Source organism: Lissotriton helveticus, chromosome 11 (assembly GCF_964261635.1).
Source record: "Lissotriton helveticus chromosome 11, aLisHel1.1, whole genome shotgun sequence".
In the NCBI taxonomy this organism is placed as follows: Eukaryota; Metazoa; Chordata; class Amphibia; order Caudata; family Salamandridae; genus Lissotriton; species Lissotriton helveticus.
The window spans coordinates 1,041,392,752-1,041,408,871 of NC_136072.1; the positions used below are offsets into that span (position 1 = coordinate 1,041,392,752).

The following is a 16,120-nucleotide window of genomic DNA, read 5'->3' on the forward strand; positions in this document are numbered from 1 at the left end:
ATCGTTTCTTCCATCGTTGCTGGAGTCTTGTCTGCAATTTGGCTTGCCATATCGAAGCAGAAGTATCAAAAATAAAATTCCTGCTGCGAGTCCCAAAAGGAGTGGTAGGCCGCCAAAGACAGAATGGACAAAATTAGGAAAAATGCCCAGAACTGTTTTGAAGGGTGTTAACAGTCCCGAAAAAATTGTCTTAAATATATGTGGGATACCACTGGTATCAGACATATTTAGGATTTGGCTTAGCATTTCTGCGAAATGCACGGGGCAATTTGTTGATAAAAGGCTATGTATCTCTGCCGTTGTCCTTGCAACCTGCAGATCATATGTTTCTTTTGATGACGTCAAGGGCACAGTTGTCTGTAAAAGAACAGACTTCATTCTGCTTAAAGTATCAATTCGAATAGAAGAGATATTCAAACAAGCATTTACAATGCAATGGTTTCGCCTTTGGAAAAGTTAGAGCTATTAGCATTGTAAATGACAAAATTTGTATGTATGTGTTGGTTTTGAAAACAGATAAATAAATGGCATTGTCATTTACATTGCCATTAGCTTAATCTCTTGCAAATGTGAGACCTATTGTACCCTACGGACGAGCTCAGCAGACAGCAATTACTACTACACACACACACCCAGAGGCACCCACACCCACCCAGAGGCACCCACACCCACCCAGAGGCACACACACCCACCCAGAGGCACACCCACCCACCCAGAGGCACACCCACCCACCCAGAGGCACACCCACCCACCCAGAGGCACACCCACCCACCCAGAGGCACACACACACTCAGGAGAGCAAGCACAGCGAGGGGGCAGGGAAGCAAGCACAGCCAGGTGGCAGGGAAGCAAGCACAGTGAGGGGGCAGGGAAGCAAGCACAGCGAGGGGGCAGGGAAGCAAGCACAGCGAGGGGGCAGGGAAGCAAGCACAGCGAGGGGGCAGGGAAGCAAGCACAGCCAGGTGGCAGGGAAGCAAGCACAGCCAGGTGGCAAGGAAGCAAGCACAGCCAGGTTGCAGGGGAGCAAGCACAGCCAGGGGAACTACAGTTAATGAAATTATCGTTAGTATTGGTTTTATTATAAATGTATATATCAATTATATTTATATTATTTAATTTTCTATTATTAACATGGTCATTATTCATACAGGGTAGGAATGCAGCACAAAACACATCACCCCGGACACGGGGCAACAAAAAGACAGTGCATAATTTGTGCAGTTGGTCACATGTGGCGGGCACAGGCAATCATTATTGGGGATATGAACAATTCGGTCAGTAATATGATATGACAATAATGTTTTGATTATGATCGTACGAATGCTAGCATTAATAACATTAATGTTAACAGCACATTTATAAGCATAATATGCCCCCAGAGGTGCTACTCACGTGTACCTTCTCCATGGAGAGTTCCTGCACGATGTCCTGGCTCTCCCTGTCGCTTTCTTCCTCTTCGGAGCTCCCCCTCAGCTTGGGGAGCTGCAGCTTTCTCTCTGCATCCAGGAGGCGGGGAGGGGCTGAGAATCCACAGAGAGTGGTAACAAGGGTGCCGGGACTCGGAGGAACTCATCGTACTGGGCCCAGCCAAGGACACTAAAGATACTGCCATGATTCCGCAGTAGAGGGGGCACAGGGGGAGATGGAGGAGTGCTCCTAAAGCCACCGATCTGCTCTCCCAAGGGATCACTAATGTCAACACGGGCCTGCCATCTTAGTTACTGCGTAGTCCCTTAGAAACTTGCGTGTGGAGGTGTTACAGAAGCATGGTTGCCATCTTGAAATAGGGAACTCTTACTCATTTCAACTAAACAGTGTAAACAAAGTGACATATTCTGTTTGCCATGAATAAATCAGCAGAACAGATGGCCGAAGGCTATCAATAAAATGCGTTGTTGTGCTCAGTGTGGAACGGCTAGAGCTAGTCAACACGCTTTGTAGGGCCACCTGCTCATTTATTAATCGCCAAGATCAGTCTTTTGGAAATTATCCTGCATTTAAGCTGTAACACTGCAAATTAGGGCTTCGTGTTCCTATTGTTTGGCAGCCTATTAGCTCTGGCCGCGTCTCCAGTGCTGTGACAAAGAGCAGCCGATTGGCTGTACGAAGCAATCATAGCTGCTGCGTCCCCAAAGACCTCATAGTACAGTGAAATGACAAAAGAACTGCATGCAGTGACTGCACACCACGCGCTTCTGGTCTACAGTTTACACAAATGAGAGATTTTTCTAAAAATGCAAACGCCAAAGTTGCAGGCATTCGTGCCACACTGTCTCCCCAGCTCTAAGATGACAAAAGTACTACAGGTGACTACTTTCCGGTCATTCAAATTTCACAGTTCCAGTATTGTAGAGTTGTGGCGGCACTGAAGCGCTTGATTACAGGGCACACAACGTCTATGCCGGCGGACAACCACAGCAGGAAAAACAAGAAAACGTTGTTGTCTGCTTGCACTTTTCCAGCATGCACAGCCTGCTTGTTATCATGTGTAAATACAGCGAGGCACTGAACTGCCAGGGTGCCAGAGTGCCGTGGTGCGTCATAGCAACAGCTGCAACCACTTCTTTAAAACAAGAATCACACGGAAAAAATAAACAAAATCTAAAATGGACATAAACGATGAAAGTTTACACGGAGGCGCTCCTGTGTATATGGAAACAAGAACAACGGGGGGTGCGGGAGCGGGCAAACACGGACAGCGGGAGGGGGCGGGAACGGGCACACACGGACAGCGGGAGGGGGGGCGGGAACGGGCACACACGGACAGCGGGAGGGGGACATGCATAATAACAGAGGCAAACAGGCAAAGAGGGTTGAGAAAGAAACAAGGACGCACTCACCTGGACATCTTCCGGCGGCAAATGATAAAAACATGGTATCCCAAAAAAATAAATAGGAACCGCCCCCCGCCGCAATGACGACGTTAAAGGGGCGGGATGAGTAAAAATCGCGGGAACGCCCACGAATCTGCTCCGGCAATGACGGACAGATCTGTCTTCCAATGGCTAGCCTCCATTTATGGAGCTAGCCAATGGAAGACAGTCGCGGGAGAAAGCTCCATACTTGTTTACAAAAGTTTTCGCCTGCGCGATACTGCTTGCGCAGTAAACGCCAGGCGAAACCTAAAAAGGCCAAATTTTCGCCTCCGTGTCTGGAGTGCTGTTTGGATACAATACTTGCATACAGCAAGTGACCATGGAACTAACGCTCACAAGATAAGCTTTTCCTGGTGCCATGCCACAACAGCTGTGGTCCACTATTAGAATATAGCTCCCGTTAGAAAGCCGTCTAAAGAATGGCTCTATTCGTGTTGCAGGTGTGCCATGCTGGTGACATGAAAGGTTATTTGAAGTCCCCTCACAGGCCCCATGCAAGTTAATACCTTGACACAGAAGTATACCGCTCAGTGATCTTTTACAATTGTTACCACTAAGAAATACATTCTGTTCCTTTTCACTATAACACGTGTGTGTGTGTAAGGCAATTTCCATGATGACTTAATGTACCCTTTACCCAACCTTTCATACTGGCCTGCTGGTATATACTCTTGACAGTATTTAAATTGGAAAGTTGTTATCGGAATTGTTATTATTCCGTGTATTATCCATTCAATGACAGGTCTTTCTGACATTGTCAATGGTAATCTATCAAGTTTTTCAATGCTCAGAATCGTATAGTCTGCTCCTTTTTGTGCCAAACTGATTTGTGTATCAGTAACGTTAAAGATGGAGAATAATGCCGTTGTGTTGATTAAACGCCAGGGCACGTAGCCTGAACGCAGATTTTGCAACGTCCAGCCAAGCTGTACAATAGAACGTAATTGGGACTGACTGTGTTGTAACATTAGTAAGTCCTGCTCTATTATATCAATAGCAGATGATACAATACTGTCCAGTGAATATATTCTGGAAGACCGAGTCATTAACCCATTGTCCACAACAGAAAGGGATTTTTCCAAATTAATACGGTCAGTTTCCCGTATTTTTTCTGCTGTTTCAATTTGCATTACTTTCCAAGCCTCGTTGTACGCAGCGTATACACCGGCCGCTATGAAGCGTTTTTGACGCTGTTTGCGTGGTCCCATTAAGAAATCACGCAAGTCAGCACCGTCTTTAAGTAAAGTCAAGTGTTGCTTAATTTCTGCCAGTGTGGATGTCTGTAGCCATTCGAGGCAGAGTTTTCCTACACTGTATGTTGTAACTGTCCCTGGATGTTGTCTCTGGGAGTATCTAGGGTCTGGCCTGGTCAATTTGAACCCCTGTATTTTGTTCAGGAATCTATCTTGACAGTTATTTGTGTCTGTGGGCCAGATCAACCATTTTTTCCAATCAGGATGTGTTCTGTTTTGGTTTAAAATATGGGATACGTCTATCTCAACATCTGTAGTGCTATTACTGTCAGGTGTTGGCTTTGGAATTGAAGGTTTGTTTAAATCTTTTATCTTGGCTAGGCCAAGACAAGTAGTCTGTTGAATGGTGTAATTCAAGAATTTTTATTTGATCTGGAATCATGCAGGCCCTAAATAATGCTTCTAGACCTTGGACCTGCCAATCTTTGGTACCCCAGATGGTTTTTGTTTCAATGTTCTTTTTCCAAAAATCAAAACCAAATGTAGTCATTTTGTCATAAAATGTTTCTGAATAAATCAATTTAGTATTTGTCAGCATTGTTTTTACCCCTGTCTTATTGAAATAAAACGTTTCAGCATCACTTGTGTTAAACCCTGAGAAGTATGGGAATTTCTCGTAAAATGTTTTAGAACTACCTTTTAGTGGAGTTGCACAATGTTCCCATTGATTATAATAAAAACATTTCTAGGCTGAGCAGATTTATGCAAATAGTGATGTGCAAAGTGGTTGTAGCAATACATTTCTTCATAATTAGATGAACCCTGTAAATAATCATGTTCTGTAAATTTTGCTGACATTACTAAATCTGACATATCATTAATGCTTTCAAAGTCCCAATCATCAGCTCGGTTTTACAAAGTCACTTAATGAAACCTTGAACTGGTGTGGATATTTCAAGAGCTCGACCGGGCCATAGATTTCGTAATCCGTTTTGTCCCAAGCTACCCCACCGGGTATTGAATTGGCTGTGACATTCACTGATGAAAGTTCTCTTTTCTCGATGTGAGATGACTTGTGTGGCTTTAGGACCAAGTTGATGTTCTGACTTGCTGTGTCCATTGTACTATATTTTCCCTCAATGAATTTTCCCAAACAAAGAACCATGATGAGCCAAAGCAGGAGGAAAAGTACACCTAACACAATCCAAAATTCAATCCATGGAGAAATCGGATATGTTTCTTTGAGTTGATGAAAGAGTTCTGTTGCTTTGTCTTTAAAAGTTTTTGTTGTTGGCTGTTCTTCAGGCTCGCTTGGATCCTCAGAAAAGTCATCAAAATTGATGAAGTAGCCAGATGCAGTTCTGTCAATTGTTGGAATCGCTTCCGGATTTTCATTTGCTTTCGGAATTTTCTTTGTTTCATTAGCATAGGCTGAGGCTACATCGTTGTAGACAGGTGTTTCTTGACGAACTGTTGCAATTTGGGATTCAAGAGGCACAAGTTCCATGGCATTATTGCATAGTCCTTTTTTATTCACTGTAGGTTTATCGATTGTGATTATTCTCTCAGTTTGAACCTCTTGTATTGTAGCAAGTTTTGGTGTTCTGCTACTTCTTGGGAGTCCACTGGGCCTACTACTTATTATTGGCCACATGATGGTGGTTTTACCAGGTCGATGGATACAACTCTGTTCTCCTTTTTACCAGCAAGGGGCGGAGGACAACTGATCTTGTTCCGCTAACAGCTAAGACAGGTACTGCTTTTCTGTAAGAAGGCCCAAATTCCTTCTTCACCGCAATCTTCTCTCTGACTAGATCCCCAATCTTTGGAATCCAGACAGGCCTTGCTGGGACAGGTGGTTTATCTTCAGTGGTTGTTGGCTGCTGTTTTAACTTTACGTTGCACAGGTATATTCTTGTTTCATTTAAGTCCTGTAAAATAGCCAAACGATCTTTGATATCAAAGCATTTTTCTTTTACCACTGAAGTCTGACAATCTAAGTCCTGAATATGCATTCTAGTACCGAACAATAGTTCGTACGGACTGAAACCTTTTAGAGAATTTCTTGGCAGATTGTTAAGACTACGTTGGACACTTGTTAAATGTTGGACCCACCCATCACCCGAACCGAATACCCTCGCCGTTATAGATTGCTTTATGTCTCGGTTTTTTCTTTCCACAATCCCATTTCCCTCAGGATGGAAGGGACAAGAGTACCGCAATGCAATGCCCATGCTGGCCATGGCCTCCTTATAAGCTCGAGAGCTAAAAGCAGGACCCTGGTCAGAATGTAGCATGCCAATTGCGTATGTGCCGATATAGACTCGCAAATCTTTTATAACAGTTCTGGCGTCAGCCGAGCGCTGGTGTCTACATTTTTAAGTGAATCTAGTCTTAAATGATATAAATTGGGACGCATTTTTCCTGTTTGATTTTGCGTATAGATCGCCTTATGCTTTCTAATAGGGGTCCTGGCAATACTCCGGCCGGTTCGCCACTGCGATCTCTGTTGCAGTTTGGACAGTTTATTGCAAATTGTAGTTTTGCAGGCTCATCCCCGGCCACCAGTATTCTGATTGTAATTCTTTCAGAGATTCATTGATCTTCTGGTGCCTTAGACCTAATAATCCCATATGTGCTTGTTGAATCAAGAAGATTCTCCTGTTTGTGTTTGGAATTACTCTATCCCCCACTCCAGGGATTCGAGCAAAAGGAACGGAGTTTGCATCGATTATGTATGTATAATTGAGTGGATAGTTCACGGGTATCCCCCACTCCAGGGATTCGAGCAAAAGGAACGGAGTTTGCATCGATTATGTATGTATAATTGAGTGGATAGTTCACGGGTAATGCTGCACAGTCGCTTTTTGAAGACGTTTTTACCGCCAGCATGGTTTCCCCGTCTATGTATTTTTCTGAACGCTTTTTTGTGGCTACGGAAGCCAGTTTAGTTGCTTCCGCTGTGGCTGTGTCAGCCAATGAATTCCCTGCAACGTGAACGCCATCACGTTGATGACTTCAGTGTATGTATCACGTGAGTCTTTTGTAGTTCTTTCTGCAAAAGAACTACCTGTTCCCAAAGCTTTTTATGCTTTATTGTGGCACCTGTGTCATCTTTGTAACCGTTTTGAACCCAGTTCTGCAAATCTTTATTGTAAGATTTGACGCAGTAATGCGAATCGCACACTATTAGTGTCGGGAATTCGCGATCGGCAATATCTAGCGCCATTTTTAAAGCGAATAAATCAGTTCGTTGACCTGAATTGTCTTTTACTGATTGAGACATAGTTACCAGTGGTCTCAATTTACCTCTGTGCCACCGGTATTTCACAACCTCGCACGTAGCATTGTAAGCTTGCTTTCCCCAAACTGAGGGTTGAGCAGATCCGTCTGTATATATTACACAGGCGTAAAGTTGTATGGGCAGAATTTCGATTGGCAGAGGATGTTCTTTTTCATATGTTAGATCTTTCAGTTTTTTCATGCTCGGGTCAAAATAGTATTTCACTTTTTCTGTAGCAAGAGAATTTTCCCATTGTATCCATTTTGGATCTAATGCCACGGTAGTCAAATTATGTGGGCTTGTTATTGCCTCAAAGGCTGATTCTGCTGTTAAAACAGTTATCCTTCTGCCTTGGGCTTGGTCCCTTTCTTTTGCTACAGCTGTTTGAACCGCATTTACAACATTTTCCGTAAGACTGAATGTTTTTTCAGCTTGTGTGTACAAATGTGATTTGTAAGCTATTGGTACCGTTTCTCCCTCATTAGAGGTCAGGTACGTGAATCCGCATCTTCCTGGGATGACTCGGATTACAAGGTTGCGTGTGTTTTCGCGAGTTTGCAATTTTGTTTTAGCTAACATGTCTGTTTGCAATGATCTCAAAATTTCTGTGTGTTTTTGAGTCCAAATGATTGGTTTAAAATCAGGTTTTATTAATTCAAAGAGAGGTTTAACCCTCTCCGCATAATTTAGAATGTAAGTTCTTCCGAAATTCAGGAAACCTAGTATTGATTGTAAGCTCTTCAGCGTTTTAGGTGCTTGGAGTACAGTGCACTTTTCTAAGAAATTGTCTGCTAGGCTTTTGCCTTCACTTGATAATTCATATCCTAAAAACAGGACTGTTAGATGGGCAATTCGTGATTTTTTAAAGTTGAATTTGTAACCCCCTGCTGCGAACCCAAGTATTATGGTGTTCACTATTTTCAAGTGAGTATCCAAGTCATCATCTGTTAGATAGATGTCATCTACATATGATAATGCTTCATCATCATATATTTGTAGTAATTCTGTTACCCTTGCTGAGAATAATCCTGGGCTATTCTTGAATCCCTGTGGGAGTCGACAGAAATTTTTCTGCGACCCCATTATTGAGAAAGCGGTCAAATACCTGCTTTCAGGTGCAATGTTTTGACAAAAGAATCCGTTAGAGATGTCTAATGTTGTTTTGTATTTTTTGCGCACAATGTTATTCATTAGTGCTGCACTGTGTGAGTTTTGTACTGCAAATGTCTTGCAACATGAGTTAAGGTGTCTGTAGTCCAAAACTAGACGATATGAATCGTCTGGCTTGGAGACAGGAGACAAAGGATTGTTCATTTGTGAGGTGCATGTTTCAATCACCCCCTGGTATTCAAGTTGATCTAAGATCTCCCTGACTTGTTTTTTAGCTTCTTGCTTAATTGGGTACTGCCTTTGTGCAGTTGGTTGACATTTTAACTGGATTTTGTGCGGAGGAGACTCCTCATCCCATCCTACATGATTTTTATATAATGCAGGGGCTTGGGCTGCTGCCCATTTTCTTGCATATGTATATTTTTTATGAATTGGAATATGATTTGAGAAGGCAGGCATAATCATTTCTTCGCCATGAGGGCACTCCCTGACAAACTCTGGTGGCCAGTCTTTCTCAGCTAATAGGATGTCATAGCCTTTGGAAAGGTTATCCCAAAATAGACCCCTTACTTTCCTAGTCTTATCTCCCTCTATACGTAATGTTATTTCGTATATTTTATGAGGTTTGCTAACCCTAGTATCTGCAGTTTCCACCTGAATGTATTCATTCGTGTCCACTGTCTCCAGATGATTCATCAGGATCTTGCGAGCTATGGTCACTTCTGCTGCGCTGTCTAGCATTGTCTGGGCCCACTCTCCGTTTTTCAGTTGTGTCCTCAGTATCCTCGGCATGTTTAATTATTTTAATACTGGCTACCTTGTTTCTTGGAAATTGTAAGCTTTTTACTTTGATGAGCAGGTTCTTTGTCTTTGGACTTGACGTGCTCTTCCCTGTGTTCTGACCGTCCTCTTCTTTCCGATTTCTGCGAGGAAGTCTGAAAAGATTGAGAGGGACGTGTATCAATGTCTTGATATCTATCAGGTTTCTTCAGATTATCCCTATTTCTAAGGTTGTATCTTTTCTTAGAGGGCTCCCTCTGGGGAGACTTGTGTCCTTGGTCCGGAGATCTTTCTCTCCGCCGAGGAGACCTACCTCTGGACTGGAATCTTTTTTCTTTGGGAGTGGATTGTTTATTTCCATCTCAGCTCTTTTTTGGAGTGTTTAGATTATTTTTTATAAATATCTTTTCAGGATTTTCAGTTAGTTGGGGTTTTACTGGTTTCCCACCCAAACTATCTCTTCCTAGTTCTTCATAGGATTTTTCTATGATTCTGGCAAGTTCAATTGGTTGGTCTGCTATATCTGTTTCTTTCAATTTCTGGCGGATCGCCACAGATGCTGCTTCTCCTTTTATGTTGGCTAATAATATAGCCAAGACCTGCCTGAAGTCTTTCAGTAATTTCATACCCAGAGTTAAAGCAGGTTCTGCACCGTATTCATTTTGAATCTGTCTTAGTACATCTGGTATTATCGCCATGGACGGAACACCATGTGTTTTTGTGTAAATGGAAGCAAAGACTGTGCCCCAAGTGTCACAGTCCTCCACATGTGGTGCGATCCCCATTGGAAGACAGATAGTCAGAATTCTGTGTTTCTCAGTAGGGGTAGTATCCGGAAATACTGCCTCTATTTGAGTTATTTTTTGTGCTAACCAGAATGGAATTTGTTCCCGTTTTGCGGGTACTTTACCCACACATGATTTATGTTCTGTGGTGTAATTTTGTTTGTGTTCCCCTGATGAGGGGTCAGCTGTGGAATGTTAATAGCTGGTTGGACTGTTGACGTCCGCATTACATATTGGACTAATTGTCTATGTATTTTAATTAGTACTTTTAGCTGGACTAAAAGTTCTGGTCCTGACATTTTTTCAATGTCTGGATGTGGTGTGTAGCTAGCTAGAACCGGCCACGTTGCTCCTGGTCTACCTAGTGGACCGAGCCTGGTGATGTGATTGTTATGTTTTAGGGCGCCTTTAAACCAGAGCAGGTGCTCTTGATATTTTAATGGTATTTCAACCTCCTCGAAAGGAGTGTATTCATCCGGAGGTTCCTCTATTTTATAATAGTGGAAGTCGTGTGTGACAGCGTTTGCTGCTGGAAAGTTTATCCATGAATAGAATACCTGTGTGTCGATATTCATGGGCCTCAATTACGAATACGACTATTCCACATCTCGGTGTTAGTCCATTTTCTATAAGTTTAAGAGTTATAGTCTTTCTTATGTTGACCGGAATGATTATAGCATTCGGGTCATTGTCTCGGAGACTTGTGTCATCCGCTAGGAGTTGAGCTGCTATTCTAGCTGCCTCCCTTTCTTCTTCACTTTCTGACATTTTTACTAACAGAAAGGTTTTTGTTGCAGATCAAGTTTCAAGGAAACCAAGATTAGGTGCACAATATTTTTGGAACACTGTATCCTTCAACGTTGACTAAACCAAAAACTATACATAGGAATCTCTTCCTACTAATTTCCGGCGGATTTTAACCTCTTACCCACTCCAGATGTCTTTTGGAGTATTTACGGGAAAAAGGGTCTATGTGAAAAAGGAACGACTGATTTACGTTAGATTTATCGCCTTACCAAACGTTGGGCGCCATGTAGTGTAGTTCCTATATTCCCAATAGGCCCTGCGCATTGGAATAATATGTTCAGCAGTGTAGACGTAGGACTGAGGTCGACTAGGTCTTTACTGACTATATTAGACTTAAGGTTTGCCAGCTAGCTCAGAGGTCACTAGAAACTTTCTTGAATGTTCAAGAAGGAATTAACTTTCCTGATTAGACAAGAAGGGATTAGCTTCCGACAACCATATAACATGATAACTTTGCTACCTCAGAATAAGAGTGTATCTCTAGAGTCATGTGAAAACAATAGACAGCTATTTCACTCAGTCAAGTGTGCATACTTAGTTTCAGACTAATTTGCATGTAGCCAGGTTCTGAACTGGGATGGTGCAGTGAGCTAAAAAACGGTGATGGATCAAGCCCTGATCTTTTGACTGGGTAGGAGTGTTCTGCTTAATTCAGATACTCTGTCCATCACCACCCCCTTTTCTGAATCGTTTTGGCCACTATAGGAGTGGAAGGGTATGCTCAGACATGAGTCCCTTGCTCACTGCACCATCAGGATTCAAGCAAGCCGGGCCGAAGACGGCTGTAATGCCAGAAACCGGTCCCCGAAAGCTTGTTTCCTTTCCAGTAAAGAATTGGCTTCGTAGTTTGGTCTGCCCTGTTCCCATGATGCACTGGGCCAGGGACAGACTAATTTGCATGTAGCCAGGTTCTGAACTGGGATGGTGCAGTGAGCTAAAAAACGGTGATGGATCAAGCCCTGATCTTTTGACTGGGTAGGAGTGTTCTGCTTAATTCAGATACTCTGTCCATCACCACCCCCTTTTCTGAATTGCTTAAGGTGACAGCATGTGCTACGACTGAATATGGATATGATTACTATGCCGTTATAGGGATATTATTGATTATAACCGAACAAGGGCATAAAATAGAAATATCGGCTTAGGCTCCTGGATAAAAACACAATAAGACACACCCTCCTCAAACACATTGCGGGCGACACAAGGCTCCCCGATTACAGCCCCACTGAGGCTCAGACTCTGCTGGGAGACTTGGGTGTGGGGGGGTCTCCCGAATCTACCGCACCCTAGTTAATAACACTCCCACATCTCTGGACAAGTTGAGGGACCAATGGGTGGACTGGGTGGACCCCCTTGATGTTGTAGACTGGCGCGATGCCCTTATGGCCCCCAGAATAGTCACTGTCTCCGCCAAACTCAAGCTGATTCAGTTATATTACTTACACGCTGCGTACCTCACTCCCCAGCGACTACAGCGAGCAGGTTTGCGCCCAGACGTGGCGTGTACCAGATGCAAGCATGCCCCGGCCAACTTCCTCCATATGGTTTGGTCATGCTCCCGCTTGGAGCAGTTCTGGGGATCCATTGAAGTGGAGCTGATGGAGGTATTGGGATGGGAGGTTCCTCACAACCCACGTCACTCCTTGCTGGGGATCACTGATGGGCTGGATGGGTCCAGGAATGATAAGAGGTTTTACAACATAGCTATGATGGTGGCCAAGCAGGACATTGTGGCGGCCTGGATAAGCCCTGATCCTTCTACCCTGGAGAGGTGGCGAAGAGGGGTGGACTTGTGTGCGACCCAAGAAAAAGCTATGTATAAAGCTAAGGGGCGTGTTAAGAACTATCGTAGAGTGTGGGGGAAATGGCTGAGGGCTGTGGAGGGTCCGGATTCATTGGACTCGAGTTTCGACTAGGTTATTTTATGGGGATCGTGATTGGGGGGGTATAGTGATGGTGTAAATGAACTTATATCTGGGATTTCCTTGCATTGGCTGACGTGTTTTTATGTTTTAAAATCAATAAAAATGTGCTTATAAAAAAAAATCCAAGAGACCCTTGGTCTTTCTGGTTCACATAAGATTCCTGAACTTCTAGAATTTTCACCCAAAGAAGTTCCACCTTGTTATTAGTAGTGAATGATATTTGAGGATTAGAACAAGACATTGTAAAAGGAAACTACCCTGCTTCTATTGTGTGGACTAGGACAGCACCAAAGCACACATTTGATAGTTCTCATTTTGTTCAATCTTACCCCAGATGATCTCTAACCTGTGAGACTTGCGTTAGATTATATAGATTCTCTGATAACCATATGTGATTTGCAATGCTAGAAACCATAGACGTTCTTATTTATTGGTGCTCATTTCACATATATGAAAGGCTCCTCAAATAGTTAAGGTTTATGTTACCTATCTTGAAGTACCTGCAAATCGCAGGTTGTGCAATATGTTGGTTTCAATATGAGTGTTAGTCAATGGAGCCATATTCCCGGCTTCCTAAAATCTCAGTTTTGAAAGAATGAGCATACTTTAGGCATTTATGCACACTGACAATAACCACTCTCGCCTGCTCTTCAACAGACTGCATAGGCAGTAAAGTATATAGTAAAACAAACGTATAGTTATAGAAAATAATTGAATGTATCTACTTTTCAAGCTGACATTTCTTCTCAATCTCTGCTGTCTAGATTGATGACTACAGCATTGTACGCTTTTTACCCTTCGATCGATCTGATGAAGAATGTATTAACATTGTGCTACAACACATTGATTTCGCCATCCAGTATGGAGAGGATTTAGAATTTAAAGAGCCAAAGGTAAAGATTGTGTCTCGTCCACACCAGATTTTGTTGTTACTGTGAAGTAAAACCTTCTGACTACGTCAGTGTTTACTTTAGCTATAAAACTCTTTCGGATACAACAATTACATTGCTCTGTTACACTGAGCCAAATATGGAGTCCTTTTGCAATGTTTAGCAATTGCTGCCCTAAACACTGTAGAAGGCCTACATGACTCAAGAGCCCTAGTGCAGTTTCTAACAGATTTTGGACTGCGGAATTTAAAAAGACCCTGCGAAGAACACTTTCTCCTATAGTATTTGATGTCTGAGTAGCTAAACTTAGTTAAAGAACTTCACAGACCCAAGCTCGGAATGGAAGAGGAAGCACAGCAAGTGGGGCTTGAGGGTGGAGTAAATACGGTCGGCCTCTGGACAGGGAATTAGGGGGTGTCCCTCATTAATGTTGTCTCTCCTTTGAGTTCTACTTGCATATCATCCTTTTTAATGAACATGGGGCAGAATAAGGTTCTCCAACACATTTCCTTTGTACGGGCTAATTGCATCTCAACAGTAATGTTCCATAATAATTAATGTTTTCTTTTGTTACAGGAGGTTGAGGAAGATCCATCATCCAACTACGACGAATTTTTTCAAGACCAAGTCGATAACCAAAAATAGCTCACTGTTTAGTTTAAACCCTCTTCATTACTTTTCAACAAATAGACGGACAAGATTGCCTTTATTAAGACGTGTGCTGTACATGTCTACATTGGACGCCTCTGGATCCAGAGACACGAAGACAAATGTGTGACAATAATGCAAGGAAATAGTCATGACTGCAGTGGCAGTACTGGCTCTTTAACTTCTGAAAGGCTTGGATCATCAGAAAGCACTCGCCCACACTTTTCACATACAATTGTACACCCTGAAGCCCATTGTAGTTTTTCCACTCATGCCATGCCGTTAGTGCGGTGATCTGTAAATAAATGGACATTCAACAAAAGAACGTGACCTATTTCAGAGACTGTATTTATTTATTTTTGTGGACACATCTTGCTATAGAGGATGTATATAGGCTTGTATTAATTCAATATTTAAGCAAACCGTTTTGTCCACTCCAAGACTTTGTGTTTGTAATACAGGTTAATGTATAACTTTTATAATTGACTGCCCGCATTTTTACACTAGTAGGGTGTGCCCTTTCGCGCATTTCCATTATATTCTTTTAAACAAAATGTTAAAGGAAGTAAATCGCTTAACTGTGGTAGGTAAAATCAAACCTTTTTGTAGCCTGAACTAGAAACGAGAAAAACACAGAAAATCATTTTTTTTGTTTTGTGGCCTAGTTTTCAGATAATCCTGTTGTCAAGCCCCAGCCTACTAATTCTTGTTTCTTTACCTGGACACTTCCGAACGCTGACACTGCTGTCCAGTTGCCTTTTAGTACTGATCCTTTTAATTTTAAATTGGAAGAGAAGCATGCCTCTGTAGTGTTCACTGACCTATGTTGATGCAGTGTTTCCTACTAGTGTTGTTTACATCCTTTCATTATGAAGACATTCTGTATCTGCGGAAGCTCTTCCAGGAATGATCAGGGAAAAACCAGTGTCTTCACTGTTGCTTCTGGTGGAAAGTAGCCAAACACAGGCTTACCTGGACATTATATTACTATCAAGCCACAGACGGTGTTCACAATTGAGGTCAATTTGATTTATAAAATACACCGCGGAATAGCCTACACTAAGCACCAACGTTTTAAGTTGTGAGGCTGATGGAAAATGCCTCCCACAAGCACATTTTTGCTGCATCTGAAATGAAACTCCCAGACCAGTTTTTTCATATGTGTAAGCATTTCCTTCTTGGAGAGCTTTGTATTTCAAATGCATCCTCATGACAAGTCAGTTTAGTTGGTAGCACAGTTATCAATCACATAAGCCCGTTCTAATGGTATTTTGTTGTCCAATGGCACTTAATAAATTTGGACTTTCTAAAGACAACGACCGGACTAGCTGCCAGTTTTTTATTAAAAATGTGGTTCAGGACGGGTTCTTGTTCCCCCACAAATTTATGTTCACTCTTATTGTATTCACAAACCGAATGTCCAAGAAATGAGTTGTAGTTTTCAATTTTTTTGTTCTTTGGCGCAACTATTTTTTCTATCTTGGCTTTACAAGTGTCTCCTTTCCCATTGTATTATCAGATCAATAGACAATAAAATTATAGTACATCAGATATTGATCTCTGCAGCATGTTGCTCTATTTCGTACTTTCATTTTGTTCTTGGTAACGGGTCAGCAGTTCAAAATAGGGTAAGTGTTCATTCTGATATTCCTGACGGGAAAAAGATGTGTGAGACACCAAACAGGCGCTTCAGAGAAGAGTCAGACCGACCTCCCACTTTGCTCCCTAACATTGTATGGATCATTTAATGCAAATTCTCTCTTTTCTGGCGTTTACAAAAAATTACTTTAAAAAGACACATCCTGTGTTTAAGGGAATTTTAA

General features: G+C 42.4%; 1 protein-coding gene across 1 annotated transcript in view; it reads left to right on the plus strand.

Moving 5' to 3' along the window:
• GPN3 (GPN-loop GTPase 3) overlaps positions 1-15,848 on the plus strand; it is a 116,255-nt gene extending 100,407 nt beyond the window's left edge. Inside the window, exons 7-8 of the mRNA XM_078667491.1 lie at positions 13,524-13,652; positions 14,226-15,848. Coding sequence (XP_078523617.1) covers positions 13,524-13,652; positions 14,226-14,294 — 198 coding nt within the window. The 3' untranslated portion in view covers positions 14,295-15,848. The remainder of the gene's footprint in view (positions 1-13,523; positions 13,653-14,225) is intronic.
• Positions 15,849-16,120: the final 272 nt, after the last annotated feature.